At 47.0% G+C, this 17,278-nt stretch overlaps 1 protein-coding gene across 1 annotated transcript in view; it reads right to left on the bottom strand.

The window, feature by feature from the left end:
* The window catches only part of LOC117962291 (protein unc-13 homolog A-like), a 40,617-nt gene that overhangs the window by 8,357 nt on the left and 14,982 nt on the right, over positions 1-17,278 (bottom strand). The window contains exons 13-38 of the mRNA XM_059014071.1: positions 16,849-16,895; positions 14,320-14,410; positions 12,133-12,204; positions 11,801-12,020; positions 11,234-11,461; positions 10,881-11,022; positions 10,536-10,705; positions 10,306-10,421; positions 9,939-10,102; positions 9,555-9,705; positions 9,243-9,311; positions 8,663-8,887; positions 8,271-8,404; positions 7,966-8,051; positions 7,725-7,851; positions 7,361-7,457; positions 7,109-7,252; positions 6,765-6,842; positions 6,491-6,568; positions 6,280-6,368; positions 5,937-6,089; positions 5,547-5,670; positions 2,434-2,463; positions 1,391-1,447; positions 1,067-1,147; positions 697-844 (exon numbers count right to left, since the gene is read on the bottom strand). Of these exons, the coding sequence (XP_058870054.1) occupies positions 697-844; positions 1,067-1,147; positions 1,391-1,447; positions 2,434-2,463; positions 5,547-5,670; positions 5,937-6,089; positions 6,280-6,368; positions 6,491-6,568; positions 6,765-6,842; positions 7,109-7,252; positions 7,361-7,457; positions 7,725-7,851; positions 7,966-8,051; positions 8,271-8,404; positions 8,663-8,887; positions 9,243-9,311; positions 9,555-9,705; positions 9,939-10,102; positions 10,306-10,421; positions 10,536-10,705; positions 10,881-11,022; positions 11,234-11,461; positions 11,801-12,020; positions 12,133-12,204; positions 14,320-14,410; positions 16,849-16,895 (3,121 nt within the window). The remainder of the gene's footprint in view (positions 1-696; positions 845-1,066; positions 1,148-1,390; positions 1,448-2,433; positions 2,464-5,546; positions 5,671-5,936; positions 6,090-6,279; positions 6,369-6,490; positions 6,569-6,764; positions 6,843-7,108; positions 7,253-7,360; positions 7,458-7,724; positions 7,852-7,965; positions 8,052-8,270; positions 8,405-8,662; positions 8,888-9,242; positions 9,312-9,554; positions 9,706-9,938; positions 10,103-10,305; positions 10,422-10,535; positions 10,706-10,880; positions 11,023-11,233; positions 11,462-11,800; positions 12,021-12,132; positions 12,205-14,319; positions 14,411-16,848; positions 16,896-17,278) is intronic.

Below are 17,278 nucleotides of genomic sequence, written 5' to 3'. Positions count from 1 at the left end.
GTTGTCTTGTAAACTTTAGACTACAACATTCTGAAGGCCTGGATAACGGCATTAACTATGTACTGTTCTTATTTAATTAAAACATGATTTCTAATAGTTTATATGTACAGTTGGACCTGCACCACTGCAGTCCAGGACAGACAGGGCTAAATGACTAGGCAAGCAGTGTCCTGGAGTGGCTCTCAGATTCATCTTTACAGAATATTATTATTATTCACATTATTATAACACTAGTGAGAAGCGCGCGCTTGCTGCTGGAAGCTGTTGTTGCTGTTTTACAAAGTTAAAAGTCAAACTCTGCACTCACTTCAGAGTCCTCTGAGAAGCTCAACAGACGAAGGTTAATTAATGAACATTTCAATTGTGTAAAAACACAAGGAGGATGAAGAGCCCCGAAGCGTGGCTCTATTGAAACTCATTTATATAAAACATGAAACAATTTAAAAGATCTACAGCACCATGAAAAGCGCTTTCTGTAAATGTTTGTTGTGCTGTTGCTGTATTGCCCAGTTCTTATCTCAGTCTATAGGCACACAAACAGACACACATAAAACAACACTGTACAGAGATACAAAGATACCCTAACTAAACCCCTAACTCTCTAACCCCAACCCTAACCCCAGTGTGCCTAATAGTTAATATTAATGCATTAGCAATACTGCACTGAACTGAGAGCGAGCGGAGGCGGTCCCATACCTTGTGCATTCTGTGATTGGACGAAGGTTTTGATGAGGGTGTCGGTGGCCTGTGTGTAGAGGGACAGTGCGTAGTGCAGAGACTGCAGGGCAGGACTCTTTTCAAGAAACGTCTTCTTCAAACCAACTCCTCCTGCATGGAAATATTGCTAGAGAGAGATAGAGAAACAGGAGGGAAGAGCGGGAGGGAGGGAGAAAAAGTGATTTGAAATCAGTCCTGTTTTTTGTGTTGAATCAGCGATTCAACAGAAGCAAACAGATTTGAAGTGGGACTGTGTCAGCTCTGTCTGTTTTTCTGTGTGTGTGCGTGTGTGTAAGAGAGAGGCTGTGTTTCTCAGTGTGTTTGATTGCCTGTCCCTGGCTCTCTGTACCTTGATGGTGTCGAGTGCCAGCTCCACCACAGCGCACTGCTTAGGGGAGAGGGACTTGGCTTCCTCCCGCACCATGTGATCCTGAAACAGAAAATCAGTAATCAGAAAGCAATACAGAGCTCCTAAGCAAGCATCAATCTGCATCACACAGAAGAAACAGTCCAATGGGGAGCTCTGGGGCGCGGCACTAACATGTGAGTACCGTTCTTATACCTTTCATCCAGCACCTTTGAACCCTGCGTCAGCAAAGTCAGAAGAAGCTCAAACCATCCTGACACAGCATCTGTTAGTGCTTTTCTAATTCTACGATAAATGGAGGGTTACCTTGAGCTTGGAGAGCTGTCCCAGTTCCTTGGCTGCATTGAATATGAGCTGCGTGCCCTGAAAGAGAGGAGAGACACTGTGACACCGACCCCCAGGCTGAGCATGTGTGAATGAGTGAGAACAAGGAGGAGAGGGAGAGAGATACACAATGCAACAGGGCGCAGTGGAGACTGAGAGACGGGGAGAGAGGGGGGGATGAGAGAGAGGGGGGTGACAGAGAGGGGGATGAGAGAGAGAGGGAGGGGGAATGAGTGAGAACAAGGAGGAGAGGGAGAGAGATGCACAATGCAACAGGGCGCAGTGGAGACTGAGAGACGGGGAGAGAGGGGGGGATGAGAGAGAGGGGGGTGACAGAGAGGGGGATGAGAGAGAGAGGGAGGGGGAATGAGAGAACAAGGAGGAGAGGGAGAGAGATGCACAATGCAACAGGGCGCAGTGGAGACTGAGAGACGGGGAGAGAGGGGGGGATGAGAGAGAGGGGGGTGACAGAGAGGGGGATGAGAGAGAGAGGGAGGGGGAATGAGAGAACAAGGAGGAGAGGGAGAGAGATGCACAATGCAACAGGGCACAGTGGAGACTGAGAGACGGGGGGAGAGAGGGGGGTGAGAGGGAGGGGGAATGAGAGAGAAAATGCAACAGAGAGCAAAGGGAGAGGGGGAGAGAGTAACAGAGGACAGGATAGTTGTACTATGAAAACAGGTGGACAGGGCACTGTAGACAGGGAGAGAGAGGAGTTACTTTTGTATTACTATATATATATATATCCCAATTAAATTCACTGAAAGAAAGACAAAAAAAAGTGTAAACCACACTGAACCACAAAAGAGATTAGAGGAGTGAAGCAGCAACACTGACATGGAAGAGAAGAACAGGGCACTGTAGACAAGGAGAGAGTAATAGTTATTTTTTATTATCTCTAAAAATTATTTTATATAAATATATGCAAGAAACCCCAGTGCACAGAGGGGAGGAGCGGAGAGGAGAGGTCAAAGTGAAATGGTGACAGAGAGAGAGAAACACATTCAGGGGGAAGGTATCCTTACATCAGTGTGACACACAAGCTTCACCCTGCCCTGCAAAGAGAGTACAGTTAATGACATCACAGGATGATCACAGTGCCTCCAGCCAATCACGGTGGCTGAACCAAGCCCCACCCATTGCCACAAGTTTGCAGTGTTTTGAGCAGAACTGCGCGGCTCAGTAACCAGCCAATCAGCTGCAAAGACATGCCCCCAGTGCACGGCCTGCTCAAAGGTAAAAAGTTATGAAGGTTACGGTATCTACTAGGGAGTGTGTGGGTGTGTCTTTATTAAGGTTACGGTATCTGCTAGGGAGTGTGTGGGTGTGTCTTTATTAAGGTTACGGTATCTGCTAGGGAGTGTGTGGGTGTGTCTTTATTAAGGTTACGGTATCTGCTAGGGAGTGTGTGGGTGTGTCTTTATTAAGGTTACGGTATCTACTAGGGAGTGTGTGGGTGTGTCTTTATTAAGGTTACGGTATCTGCTAGGGAGTGTGTGGGTGTGTCTTTCTTAAGGTTACGGTATCTGCTAGGGAGTGTGTGGGTGTGTCTTTCTTAAGGTTACGGTATCTGCTAGGGAGTGTGTGGGTGTGTCTTTATTAAGGTTACGGTATCTGCTAGGGAGTGTGTGGGTGTGTCTTTATTAAGGTTACGGTATCTGCTAGGGAGTGTGTGGGTGTGTCTTTATTAAGGTTACGGTATCTGCTAGGGAGTGTGTGGGTGTGTCTTTATTAACCCAGGAAATAACATTCTGAGACTTGCAGCAATGTTTTGTAATTAAGGCTCTAAGCGGTTGTATGCGATTATGAATTACAATAAATAAATAGACCAAATGAACTAATACATTAACAAATATGCAGAACTTGTGGTAAGCAGAGGGTCAACCTTGACATTTTATTCACCGTTTAGCTATTGTTTGTGTTTTAACAACAGCTCCCCCTGGAGGCCATTTCAAACCACATGCTGAGGCCCTCTAGTGGACTAAAGAGATCTGCAACACCGCTGAACACAACAGCAACAAGGTCAGCATTCATTTGAAAACGTACAATACAAAAAGACAAAACTGAAGAAATCAGAAGTTCAGACATTTTTTTTTAGTGAATGCAAAAAAATGAAAAAAAATAAATAATGAAAAACAAACAAAGCAAGTTCCAGTTACAAAGACTTTTATATAAAACAGTATAGAACTGAAGCAGCAGGTCCACAAGAAGAAATAGAGATGTATAAAACTGGTGGGGAGGGAGGGGGCAGGGCGAGAGATAGAAATGACAACGTCTGGATTTTAATAATAATAATAATAATAATAATAATAATAATCACTGCAGATAGTAAACAGGAAATCCAGGTAGCAGGATGCAGAGAGATAATGTGAGACGGAGCCACTGCGGGGGGGGTGGGGGGGGCGGCTAGCTGGAGTCAGTCGAAATGCACCATGCTGCAGTCTGAAGAGAGACGGGGGCAAGAGAGAGAGACAGGAGCTAGGAAGAGAGAGCGAGATTAGAGGTGGGAGATCAGGAGAGAGGAGAGGGAGGACAGAGAGGAAGTGGGTTGCAGCCACACATAACAAGGACTGGCCACCTGCACTGACGCACTGCAGACAGACAGACAGACACTTAAGTGCCGTACTTACAATCATCTGTGGAGTGACCAGAGAGAGGCGGGATGTAATATTAGAGAAGAGGGTCAGTAATTTACAAAAGGGCCCCAGATCAACCAATCAGCAATAACAACAGCAGCAACCACGATAATAATAATAATAATAATATTGAAACCAGCTCCCAGTCTCAGCACATCTAGTTTCCATTGGTCATCCTGTCCTGTAGACCCCTTCAGTACAGCACAGGCATAAGAAATGTATTACTGATTAACATGAAGGATGTGTTAAATCAAGAGAGATTTTAAATCAATTCAAATCATATTGAGGGAGATCCCCTCTGCTGTTTTCACACAGTTCATTGGACACACTTAATCCCAGTGAAACCTGGAATGGCTCCCACTGTTCTATAATGGGATCCTGTGCTTATCAGCTCCACTGTTCGATAACTTGTCTCGTTGCATTAATATAGCTGTGGAAGGTGTCTTTGCACTGACCAGGCTGCACAGATGACCAGTGGAAACACACTCCTCCCAGACTGGCACTTCACTGGCTTTCATTTTAGTTTTTAATCACCAGGCCAGAGAGGAAAGGATATGGGGCTCTTTTAAAAATAATATATATATATATATATATATATATATATATATATATATATATATATATATATATATATATATATATATATATAAATAAAATAATAATGAATGAATTCATAATGGAATGAAATTAATCATTTACAGGGCTAGTTTCTTGTTTAGCAGTCACAGAGATATGGATATCTTTTTAAAGATATGGATTGTTTTTATGCATATCACAGTACCGAATATAAAATACAGCTCATGTAGTTGGCTGAGTTTGATTGGCTGTGGCTGCTGAACTGGAAGTGCCTTGAACCAGGGTTTGAATGATGATGTGCACCCTGTGAGTGGAGGGGCTGGGAGGGAGGGAGGGGGGGTCTGCTGTTGAAAACACAGTTTTCGCTGGATTGTAAACTACTTTTCATTCAAAGAAGGCAATGTTAACAGCTCTGTCTCGCACACAGAGCAGTCTGTACACAGCAGGTACACGGTACAGGAACGGGGCGCTCCCCTGTAATCTCCTCACTTCAAGGTTTAAGGGTCCCTGTGTTCAGTTTGGTTTTGTTTCTACAGAACACCGCTTCACACTGGTTGACGCTGGTTTTAATGGGTTAAATGTTTGCTGATCCTGACCCACAGACTGAGAGAATCTCTTGGTGTGTATGCTGGGTTGAACCTGTCTCTTGCTCCCCCCCACTCTCCCTTCACCTACAGTAACTCTGTGTCTTCTCTTCTGTATTCTATAAGGCTGCTTCCCAGTGTTTGAACCCCATCTGTCTACCCATCTCATCTCTCCCCCTCTACTCTCCTCTCCTTTTCTCTCTCCTCTCCAGCAGGTTCCAGCGACAGCCCAGTCTCTCTCTGTGTTCAGTGCTCTCCAGGCCCACACTGTGTGTGAGGGGGAGGTGTTGGGAGCGAGCTCTGGGCCGTGTGTGTGCGTGTGCGCTGCGTGTCTGTACTCACTGTCTGGTCGGTGAGGGGCGGCAGCACGATGGTTTTCTCCATGGTGTTCATCACCAGCTTCCAGAGCTCCTTCAGAACTCGCTTCAGAACAGTCTTCTCACAGATCTTAGCAAACAGGGACAGACTGCAGGGAGAAGAGGGAGAGGAGGGTGAGGCTGGCGTCTGTCAGTGTGTGCCGAATCTGTCTGGACCCAGATCTTAAGAGATGCTAAAAGAAACTCAAATACAATGCCAATCATCTCAACAAAGTCTCTTTCAATGTCTTCGAAGACATTGAAAAAGAAATCTAAAATCGAAACGCTTGTCATTGAACGTTAGTATTTCTGAATTCCGCACTGTTAGGTGTCGATTAGTTCTGGATGTGTTGGTGGTTGACCACGCGTCACTCACTTTCTGTCCAGGAAGTCCATGATTGGCTGCAGCACGTTGTCTGCATCCTGAGCCACGCTGCTGCAGGCACTGGCCGGCACGTTGCCTGTCCCCTTCACCTGGCTCAGGATATCACCCATCTGCTTCACACACTCCTCGATGTGGGGCTGGAAACTAGAGAGAGGGAGAGGGAGAAAGAGGGTGAGGGGTATTGTCTATAGAACAACAGATTGAGAACAACATAAAAAAATGTAAATAAAAAAAAAAACACATTGTGGAGTTTTTTATAGGGGTTGATGTTTCATTATAGTAACACTATAATGAAGTCAATGCAGAGTGTGTGTCTGTCAGTGCATCCCCTCACCTGGTGGCGAACACTCTGCTCAGGTCATCCAGCACATTGTTGAGTTTGATCTGCAGCTCCTTCAGAATGTCACTGGCCTCCACGTTGAGCTGCAGAGACAGACAGTGTCACTCACTCATTCACACAGCACCACCTGGCATCCCAGCAAACATGATGATATTATTATAATAATAATAATAATAATAATAATAATAACAATAATAATACTCACATCTTTTCCCCCCATGGCCTCAAACATCTTCTCCAGCTGGACTCTGAGCTGCTGGATGTTGTTGATCAAGATACAGGGCTGTAGAGATGCAAATACACACTGTGTTACACAAACAGGTAAATAACAAAGCACACACACACACAAATAGATATACACACACACACACACAAACACTGATAGTTAGAGAATAACACTTAATTACAAACCCCTTTCGCACACTCAAAGAGATAGCTGCAATACAAGAAGACCAAGCAGTCAGTGAAGGCAGACTCACCACTTTCTCTTTGGAGCAGTAGTTGGTAAAGTCATTGGAAATTATGTCAGAGTAGGAGAGCAGCACGTTACTGATGGTCTGTGGAGTGAGGGAGAGAGAAGGAGAAAGAAGGGAAAGTGAGAGAATAAGAGGGGCAGAGAGAGATATCAGAGACACGTCAAGCACACACAGCCTGGCATCATCTAGGAATACAAGACAGACGTTGAAATGTACTGTTATAAAAAGAACACTGCAAACTCAGCTCAGAATAACAGCATGTGTATAACCAGCGTTTACAGCAACCCTGCCCTACTCTGCCTGGCTGTGATCAGCAGGGGACGCTACAGGCAGGCAAACTCTCGTACCTTGGCAAACCTTTTCATGTAGTGGCCCACGATCTGGGGGTCTGGGCACTCCAGCTTCTTGATGATCTCGAAGCTCTGGTTTAACTGGGAGAACACGTCCACCACTGAGCAGGAGAAGAGAGCGTGCTCAGAGGTTTGTTGGAACTGAGAGAGGGAGAGAGGGAGGAGAGATTGAATGAGAAAAAATATATTTAGAGGAAGTTCCTGGCAGGCTCATTGCCTTGAGTTCAGTGCAGTGCTCCCAGTCCCTACCCCGTCCTTCTTGTCTCTCTCCAGCGCTCCATGCAGGAAGTCTCGGGACACCTCCTCATTCTCGTCCAGCCACTGGATAACAAACGGCTCGAACCAGCTGAGGAGAGAGCAGACAGCCAGCCATCAGGACAGACATGCAGGGGGGTGTGGGGGAAAGGGTTCTTCAGAAAGGGGAGGATTGTGGGAGCTCTAGTTTTGCTAGGAGAGGATTGTGGGTATTGTAGTTTAGCTAGGAGAGCATGCTGGAAGCTGTAGTTTAGCTAGGAGAGGATTGTGGGAGTTGTAGTTTAGCTAGGAGAGGCTTCTGGGAGTGATATTTTGTTTGTCAGAGTGACCACGGCAGTAGTGGAATCCCCACACTCACGCTGGGTACTCGGGCACTCTGCTCTTGAAGAAGGGCAGCTCCTTCACATACTCGTTGTAGAGCCACTTCACCTTGAAATGCAGGTTCATGTAGTCCGCACTCTTACACAGACGGTTCTTATCGTGCTCTGACGGGGTAGAAGGATAGAGAGAGGGGGATCACAATCCCAGTAACAGCAATAAGGAATTCTATACCCAGCTGACTGTATGAATTGTCTTGTGTATATTATCCAGCCTCTCACCTTCCATGGCGTACTTCATATCCTGAGCAAACAGGTTCCACATCACCTCCGCGCTGATCTTCCCAACATTGAGCTCCTGAGGGAACCTGGGGTGGGGTTAGATTCATTAGAGTAGGAAGGGATAGTCTAGAACACATTTCATTAGAACAGGATGACGCAGGAACACTATTCACTAAGCATGGAAGGTCAACAGCACCTTCACTGAAGCACGGACAGTCTACAACCTCTTCCATTAGGGTGTGATCATTACAACACAAGGTATTTAGGTGTAGAGCCCCTGGTCCCTGGGGCTGGGCGGCACTCACTGGTTGAGGCAGGGTGTGTAGGAATTCTTGTCCTCCTCAATGATGGAGACGATGAGAGTGATGAGTTTGGACCAAAAGTCAAGGTTCTTGATGCTGGGGCCCTGCTCCTCGGGCTGCTCCTCCCCTTTCTTAGCCTGCAGGAGGAGTGAGAGGCGAGATTCACCCACAAGCTAACACTGCAGAGCAGCACACCTTCACAACAGTTTACCACAGTTCATTTGCAAAAGCAGTTTTGTAGTTTTTCCATGGTTATAGTTTGCATTCATCACAGTTTGCCATGTTTTCAATACGCTGCACCATACATCTCGGGTGCTTTACAACACTCAGCTATGCTTTCCAATGCTTCCACTATTCCACTTTGCTTTGCTTTCATGGAGTGCCGCGATGCTCACCGGGTCGGCCTGGTACTCGCGGCTGTACAGCTCGTGGCAGTTATTGAAGATGTACTCGTAGGTGGAGTTGAGGCAGGCCTTCACGCAGTCCTTCACCACCTGGCTGGCCCTGGGGGGGCTCTGCAGCTCCTGCACCTTCATCCTGAAGAACGTGATGCTAGTCAGCAGATCCACTGTGGACTTCAGGTCCTGGAGACGCTCGGGGCTGCTGGCGGGGAAGTTATTCTGAGAGACAGACAGGCAGACAGATGAGTTACATGAAATAACCACACCCACCAACACCCCTCCCATATAACAGGGATGGAAAGGCTCCCATTACATAGCAGTTTGATCCATACCTGGTTTTACTAAGACACACCTGAGCATGTTACTTATACACTATGGCTAATTTAATCATGTATTAAAACCTGCTATGCAATAGGAGTTTTATTTCCATCCCTACATATAACCATGGCAACTTTAACCCCCACAATTTAAAAGGTCATGAAGGCCATAGAAACAGGACTGTGTTCCATATTTCACACTGCAGTACACTGGAGTGTTGTGGTGCCTGTTGTCTAATACAGTGATCTGGATTTACCCGGTACATGGACAGGTCAATCCTCAGAGAGTTGTGAAGCTGGTCCAGGAGTTTCACAAACCGCTCTTTCTGTAGAGAAAAAAAAGAAAAAAGAGCTTATCAACTCTGTATTCAGTTTCAGTATAAAACACTTACCTAAGGTTTCACAGACCTTGATTAGAACTACTCTCGGAGTAGCTAATGTTACCTTGAGGAGGGGTAGTCCAAGATTAATGCTAATCAGGGGTGTGTGAAACCAGCCCTTCCACCCCTACTCTACCTCTCCCAGGGCAGCCTGTGTGCAGAGAGGGACCCTGCAGCTCTGCCACTCACCCCGAAGTTGGAGGCTGAGAAGCGGTCGGAAGCAGACACGTTGGTGGAGGCGGTGGTGTGTGCATAGTAGGCGTTGATGTTGGCGAGCAGCGTGCTCATCACAGCGGGAACTCCAGGGCACATGTACTTAGAGGAGAGGCAGGCAAAGTGTCTGAGAGAGAGAGAGACAGGGTTACACTACAGAACCACCACACAGGCAAATCATCAGAGAGAGAGAGAGAGAGAGCGAGAGAGACCTTCCTATCACAAGGGAAAGTGTCTGTGAGAAGAGCGAGTCAAAGCAAGAAGAGTGAAACTACTCAACCCCCCTCCCCCACCCCCCCCTCCAGAACCTCAGGATGCCTCTGTCCTGTCCCGTCCTGTCCCGTCCCGTCCCACACTCACGTCATTGCCTGGTAGATGGACTCCACTCCGTAGCGCATGGCGAACTCGTCCACAATCTCCTGCGGCGTCTCCTCGAAGTAAACCTTCCAGGCGTCGTCCCCCTTTGCGTCCGGGATCTTCACCACCCCGCCATTCTGAAGATCCGTCACGTAGTGGAACAGGTTCTGAGGGAGGCAGAGAGCGAGGGCTCAGTACAGACACGGGGGGGCAGAGTCAGCCAGCAAGGTTTAATGTACAACAGAGGCAGTGAGGGGTTAATGCAACAGGTTTTCTGATCTCCTTTTTACACATGGGCACACCTGCTTTAGCTCAGGTAAGCAATAGCAACAGCACAAGACTGAGACACACAGGCTGTGCAGGTACTTGCCTCATGTAGACAGGTGTACTGCACATGGTAGGGAGCCACCTTCTCTTCCCCCTTGATCTCAACGCTGATGTGCAGCCGGATCGCTCCCGACACCGCAGACTTGTCTGTGCGCTTATCTGAACCAAACAAACAAACCAACCAGCAAACAAACAAAACACACGCATTGGGGTTAGTGCCTCCACGCCATCTCCTCTTCTCCTCTCCTCTTCTCCTCTCCTCTCCGTACTCACCCAGGTTGTACCACACGTCCATCTCCCCGCTCAGGGTGCGCACCTCGATGATGGTCTGCCCCAGGAAGTCATCGGACTCGCGCTTGAACCGCTGCTTCACACGGGACTTGATGTCATCGTCCTCGTCCCACACTCGCACCTTGATCCGGTCTGACGAGTTGTGGCACTCACTGGGGAGGGGAGGGGAGACCATTACAAACAGACAACCATTAACCAGAACAGAGCCTCCTCACTGCACAGCTAAGAACATAAGAAAAGTTACAAAAAAAGAGGAGGCTGTCCTGTACATTAACAGTGTAGCAGTGATGTGCGTGTGTCCCCTTGCATGCAGCAGTGTGCACTCACAAGTGGAAGTTCTCCTCCCACACTGGGTTGAGGTTCCCATAGATGGTCTTGGTTCTCTTCTTGGTCTTGCCCACCTGCACGGTCACATAGGGGTCACTGGAGCCCGTCTTGTCCTTTGCCTGCAGCCCTTGGGCACACACCACTAAGAGAAGAGAGGGGACAATTAGACTCACACACCGGGTTTCTCTCACCACATTCAGAAGCCAATCCCAGCTGGAACGAAGCTGGAGTTTCAATCAGATTCCACCGAAACCTCACAGAGTTTGCACATCTGGTTCTTTAATTCCCTTAACTTGTGGTACTGATCTCCAACCCCTCCCTCTTCCTCCTCTTCTCCTCCCTTCTCCCCTGACCTGTGATGCTGATCTTGGCTGACCACTTGGAGGTGCCGTCGAGCACACTCTGCTTGATCTGCTTCATCTGCTGGGTGTGCGGCGCCTTCAACAACCCAAACACCTCCTGGATCAGCTCGAAGATCTCAGGCTTGTTGCGCTCGCGGATCTTCATGCGGTCCTTCAGAACCATGATGATGTTCTGGGTCCGGTCCTCGGCACCGTGCTTTGAACTCTTCTCAGCAGCTCCTGAGAGAGAGGGGGAGAGGAGAGGAGGGAGAGGGGAGAGAATGAGAACCTGCCACCACACACACCCCAACACTCAGCACAGACCTCTCAGTGCATCTGCTCTACTTTTATTGTGAAGATTACATTCTGTATTTTGGATGCACTAACTTTGCCAGTATTTTGGGTCATGATGATGAAGACCTTTTGAATTGAATGCGTGTATGCGAGGCAGCTAATGTTTCAGCTAGTTCCTTCATCGCTTTTATTGAGGCAAAACCAGAAGATAGCAAGTCAAGCAGAGAAATGTTTCGGCCAATGCCTTGGTGTCACTTTTCCCCACAGTCCCTCCTAGTCTCTTACTCTGCAGACAGTCTGCGTTGAGCAGGTCCTGGCACTTATCGTGGCACTTGACCCCGCACTCAGAGCAGCGCATGCCCTGCCTGGCTATGCCCCACAGCAGCCCCTCGCACTCGTAGCAGTAGGTGGGCGTGGTGGCGGTCCACACCTCGAAGTTATGGGGTGTGGTGCTGGAGATGGGGTAGAGGAGTGCCTGCAGGGTCTTCCTGTACACGTGGGCCTTCTGCAGAGAGAGAGAGAGAGAGAGAGGCTGGGGTCAGAAACCACACTGTATAGGTGACACACACACACAGAGATGCACAGCTGAATATACACAGATATACACAGCCTCTCACCAGTTCTTCGTTATTCAGGGTGCTGGAGGCGAGCGCCGGAGCGATTCCTGCCTTCCGAGAATTGACCAGAGACTGGGAAAGAAGGGAAGGAGAGAAGGATAGAAGACAGAGAGAGTGGGTTGTGAGGCTGATTCCATTAGATTTATAGCTGTAATTATAAGAACAATGTATTGCATAGTACTGTTTCCCCAATGTATTCTATGTATTCATGCATTACATTTTTTGTGATGGATACTGTACATATATACAAATTCAAACTCATTATTGCATATCTGAATGACAGATTATCTGAGATATGGGTCGGTTTTATATCAAATAAAACATTAGTTTCATTCAATGTAAATAATAATAATAATAATAATAATAATAATAATAATAATAATAATAATAATAATAATAATAGCACTGTGTGTCAGGCTGTCCTGTGACATTTAAGGCAATGCACTCTGAATAATGGAGTAGACTTTTCTTTTTACTCACCATAGCCTGCAGCAGCAGGGTGAGGAGAGGAGAGAGGAATATAGACAGCTGTTAGAACAAAACCAGCTTACTGGAGACACAGAGAACCACACACAGGGGGACAGACAGACAGGGTCCTGGGCAGCACTGTGGACACTGAGGCCCCTGGTGGCGAGTGAGAGAAACCCGAGCAGCACTACGGTCATGTAGGCAAGGTGAAGCTAGGGGGAGCCAGAGAGCAGGAGAGTCGGGGGGGCGGGATGCAGTCTGAGCTGTTCCTTTCAGACTAGACCTGGTCATTCAAGTCAGTCCTGAAGGAAGATTCGAGATCTTCCCAAGGCTATATTTGCATCACACTCGTGGACTGGTGGGCACCATTGGTATTGATCCGCAGGGGATCTGGTCATGTGAATGTCTATATACTTTAAAACTGCAGATGTCAGCAACAACTTAATTTTGTCCAACTATGGACATATTTACAGCAACAGATGTCTGCGAGTACATAAAGTATAGATACACTGTCTATAAACTCAGTGTAGTAATTGTTTAAAGTAATACATTCATTATATTGTTAATTGACCAGATCTTAATACATTTCATGTTTTTTTTCTGTCAGTCTGTCTCTGTATCCTTTTCTTGTCCTTTTAGCATCCTATTTCACTCGGTTTTGTAGTATGTGTGATGAATTAAGAGACAATCTGACGAATCTCTTGGCTCGAGCTTCACTTCCTCCGGATTCCACCAATCAGCAGCCTGGGAATGCGGCCACTCAGTGAAGGATTTCTCAGGATCTTTATGTGTGCATTAGTCTGGATTTCCAGAGAAACGGAACCGATCACATGACACACGTGACGCACGCAAGACACGGGGAGCCAAAAAACAAGCTGGTTCAGAGGGGCACATTAAGAGGGAGTCTGGTTTCCAGTGGTCAGAGTGCAAACCAGTGGCAGGCAGGGCTACAAGGAACTAATGGTTTAAATGATAAAAATAAATAAAAAAAATGATATATATAGTGTCATTTTCAAAACTATTCCTGTTTAATTGAATTAGCTGGAAACCAGGCTTCCTGAAAGTGCTGCAGCGACAGGAAGCCAGTGCGGAAGGGGGCTTGTCCCCCCGACGACCTCAGTTAAAGGGGCGGCGTCCTGGCGCGTTCACGGTCAGTGAGTTAACAATTTAAATCTTTCCTTAACACCTAATTAAACTGATAATTGGACCCGAATCAATAATGCCATCATACAGCTTACAGACCTGTTGTTTTGCAGATCTCTTTCTGCTGTATTTTTGGGGGTTTTTGTTTAGCTCAAAGGTGGTGGTATTTAGATCAGATGCTGACTAGATCATTAAAATAGACCTGTCATCTCATATGCGGCCTAAAGTGAGTGCAAAGCTTGACTTTGTTTTAGATAAAAGGAGCATTTAAATTATTGTCCCAGCTGCACAAAACCAATAATACTGCACCTAATTATTTCAAATAATTAGTTCATTATATTTGATCTTTACAGTCATGTGAAATCCAATTTGTTAACATGTTTGTTAATTAGGCCCATTCACTGTTAAACCAGGCCCGGCTGGTTGCTATATTTGCTGTAGGTCCCCTTGCCAGGTCTGTTGGTTCATGGTTGTTAATGTATTTAACTCTTTCCCTCTTCCCGTTAGTTATTAAATTGTCACTGAAGGATGCGCCGCCCCTTTAAGTACAAGCTCTGCCTCTTGTGATGAGCTCACCATGTCGCTGACAAAAGGGAGGGATTTGCGGCGCGGCTTAATGTCAGGCATGCTGTCAATACTGCACAGGAACTTAACCGCGGCAGCTCCACTGCTCAGAGCAAAGGAAACAACACAACACCCAGGACAGTCGCACACAGACAGACAGACAGACAGACAAACAAATAGAGAGGCATCAACAAGATTAACAAGGCCAGAGAAGAAAGGAGGAGGAGGAGGAGGCTACACCAGCTCAGCAATACAGAGGAAAACTGTAATACAATCAAATAAATATATAAAAATAAAGAAGCAGCAACAGCGGGCAAGTGTTTGAGAGTCTCCAGACAGCAGACACCCTGCAGAGGAGAGTCAGTGAGCCAATCTAGAGAGAAGGGAGGGGAGGGGAGGAGGATGGAGGGAGAGAGAGAGAGCGGGAGGGCGCTGTGAGTGGAGGGAGGCTGGGAGTGATAAGGGGAGAGGAGGTATTTGTGAAGGGTAGAAGGGCAGAAGGGTAGGGTTTATCTGGAGCTCTCACCAAGTCTCTAACTAGAGGGATGGCTTTCCTCTTTCGAAGGTCCGGCATACTGTCTATGCTATAGAGCGCACCGCCCGGCCTGTGGAAAGACAGCAACACCACCGTCAGCATCTGCTCTGCTAGACTAACACCATGCGGGGAGAACCAAGCCTTACCCTAGCTATAGGGGAAGAGGAACCACCCCTTACCCTGGCTATAGGGGAAGAGGAACCACCCCTCTATAGGGGAAGAGGAACCACCCCTTACCCTGGCTATAGGGGAAGAGGAACCACACCTTACCCTGGCTATAGGGGAACATAAGAACATAATAAAGTTTCCAAACGAGAGGAGGCCCCATTCAGCCCATCTTGCTCGTTTGGTTGTTAGTAGCTTATTGATCCCAGAATCTCATCAAGCAGCTTCTTGAAGGATCCCAGGGTGTCAGCTTCAACAACATTACTCTGGAGTTGGTTCCAGACCCTCACAATTCTCTGTGTAAAAAAGTGCCTCTTATTTTCTGTTCTGAATGCCCCTTTATGGAAGAGGAACCACACCTTACCCTGGCTATAAGGGAAGAGGAGCCAAACCTTACCCTGGCTATATGGGAAGAAGAACCAAACCTTACCCTATCTATAGGGGAAGAGGAACCAAATCTTACCCTATCTATAGGGGAAGAGGAACCAAATCTTACCCTGGCTATAAGGGAAGAGGAACCAAACCGTACCCTGTGTAGGGGGAGCCACACCAAGGGGCCGGTAGAATCAGGCCTTACAAAGATCACTGGGTACAAAGATCACTGGCAAAGAAATACTAAGCTATATCCTGTCTCGAGGACCGTGGTCTTCTTTCCCAGTTTCTCCACAGGCTATAGGTTTCACAATACCCTGTTCAACTGGGGCTTACCTGTAACACCATGGAATTCAGAATCTAGCATTCACTTGTTGGGGGAGGGGGGGTAATCTTTATCATTCAAACATGAACTGTCAATTTGCCTCTTCCTGGCTAGGAAGCCTTATAAAAAAATGAAAAGAAATAGCATCCCGTGATTAGCACCAATCATAGACTACCTAATGATCCCTTGTGTAAAAGGCAGTTCAAGGATAGTGCTGATCAGGCTCTGTGAAATCAGCCAGGAATTCAGCAGAGAGGGGTAAAGAGAACAAGAGTAGAGGGGAGACTCACTGCAGAGCAGCTTTAACTGTGGGCAGAATGGCACACACTGGGAAGCTGCAACACAGTTTTGTTAACAGTATTATTTTTACAGTATTTTTATTTCTGGAGTATAGAATCCAGCACCCCCTCACCCACCTTAAAAAAATACCAACCAAATAAAAAAACATAAAACAAGAGAAATCCATCCCCTCCTGGTCCTTATCTCTCCCTCCCAGTCTGTCTCCCCCTCTCTTTCTCTCTTCTTCCCTCACTAGTTTCACTCTGAGAGTTTTTGGCACCAAGGCTAATCACCTCAAGACAGCCCCCCCCCACACACACACCAACGTCTCAGAGACGTGAGTAAGGGATGGATCACGGAGAGAGAGAGAGAGAGAGAGATAGAGAGAGAGAGAGAGAGAGACAGAGCCATCAGGGGTTACTGTAATAATAATAATAATAATAATAATAATAATAATAATAATAATAATAATAATAATAATACAATTCCATTGTTTTCTGACTCTTCAATGGCGTTGACAGTAAGAAGCCTCCAATGCTGGCAGTGTGAGCAGCTCCAGGATTCACTGTGAGTTTTTTTCCCTCTGCTGTCTGATTCAGTTACAGTAGCTCAGCTGTCACTAAGCTCACAGTAAAACTCAGAGTGGCTCAGAGTGCTCTGCAATGGGAGGGTTTTATATATAAAACGAACGTTAGCACGTGTGTATCAGGTAGTGTGTGACAGTTACCGTAAGTAAATGCCAGCATGTGTGTGAGTGTATGTGTGCGTCAGGCAGTTTAAGTGTGCCAGTGTAGGTATGTGTGTGAGTGTGTCTGTGTATATGTGTGAGTGAGCGTGTGAGTGTGTCAATGTGTGTGTTACTCACCCTCCTTTAAACCACAGTGACTGCGCCCCAGCACTCTCTCCACGGGCCTGCAGGGGGAGAGGGGGGAGAGTCAGGATTCACACAGAGCAGAGCCTCCTCAAGGTACAGATAAACTGACACTGACCCCTCAGGCCTCTAGGGGCCAGCAATCACCCCCAGAGCCACAGGCAGACCAGGCCCTTACCTGCAGAGGGCGCTGCAGGATCCCAGGGCAGGTGGCGAACAGAACTGCACCTTAACTGACATGGAGACACTGTGCTTGCATACACAATATACAGAGGAGGAGGGTTTGGGAATGGATTCCTCAGACAGGTAGCTTGAACGTGATCATATTAACAAGGTACCTGATAAAGATGTGTTCGTGAAAGACTTAAACTGGAATGGTGCAATCTATTGTGCAGTTGCTGTTAATGAGGCCGTGGGACTGCAT

The sequence above is a fragment of the Acipenser ruthenus genome, chromosome 47, assembly GCF_902713425.1.
Source record: "Acipenser ruthenus chromosome 47, fAciRut3.2 maternal haplotype, whole genome shotgun sequence".
Classification (NCBI taxonomy): domain Eukaryota; kingdom Metazoa; phylum Chordata; class Actinopteri; order Acipenseriformes; family Acipenseridae; genus Acipenser; species Acipenser ruthenus.
Note: the sequence above shows the minus strand (reverse complement) of the source record. Positions and strands in the feature narration are given on the sequence as shown.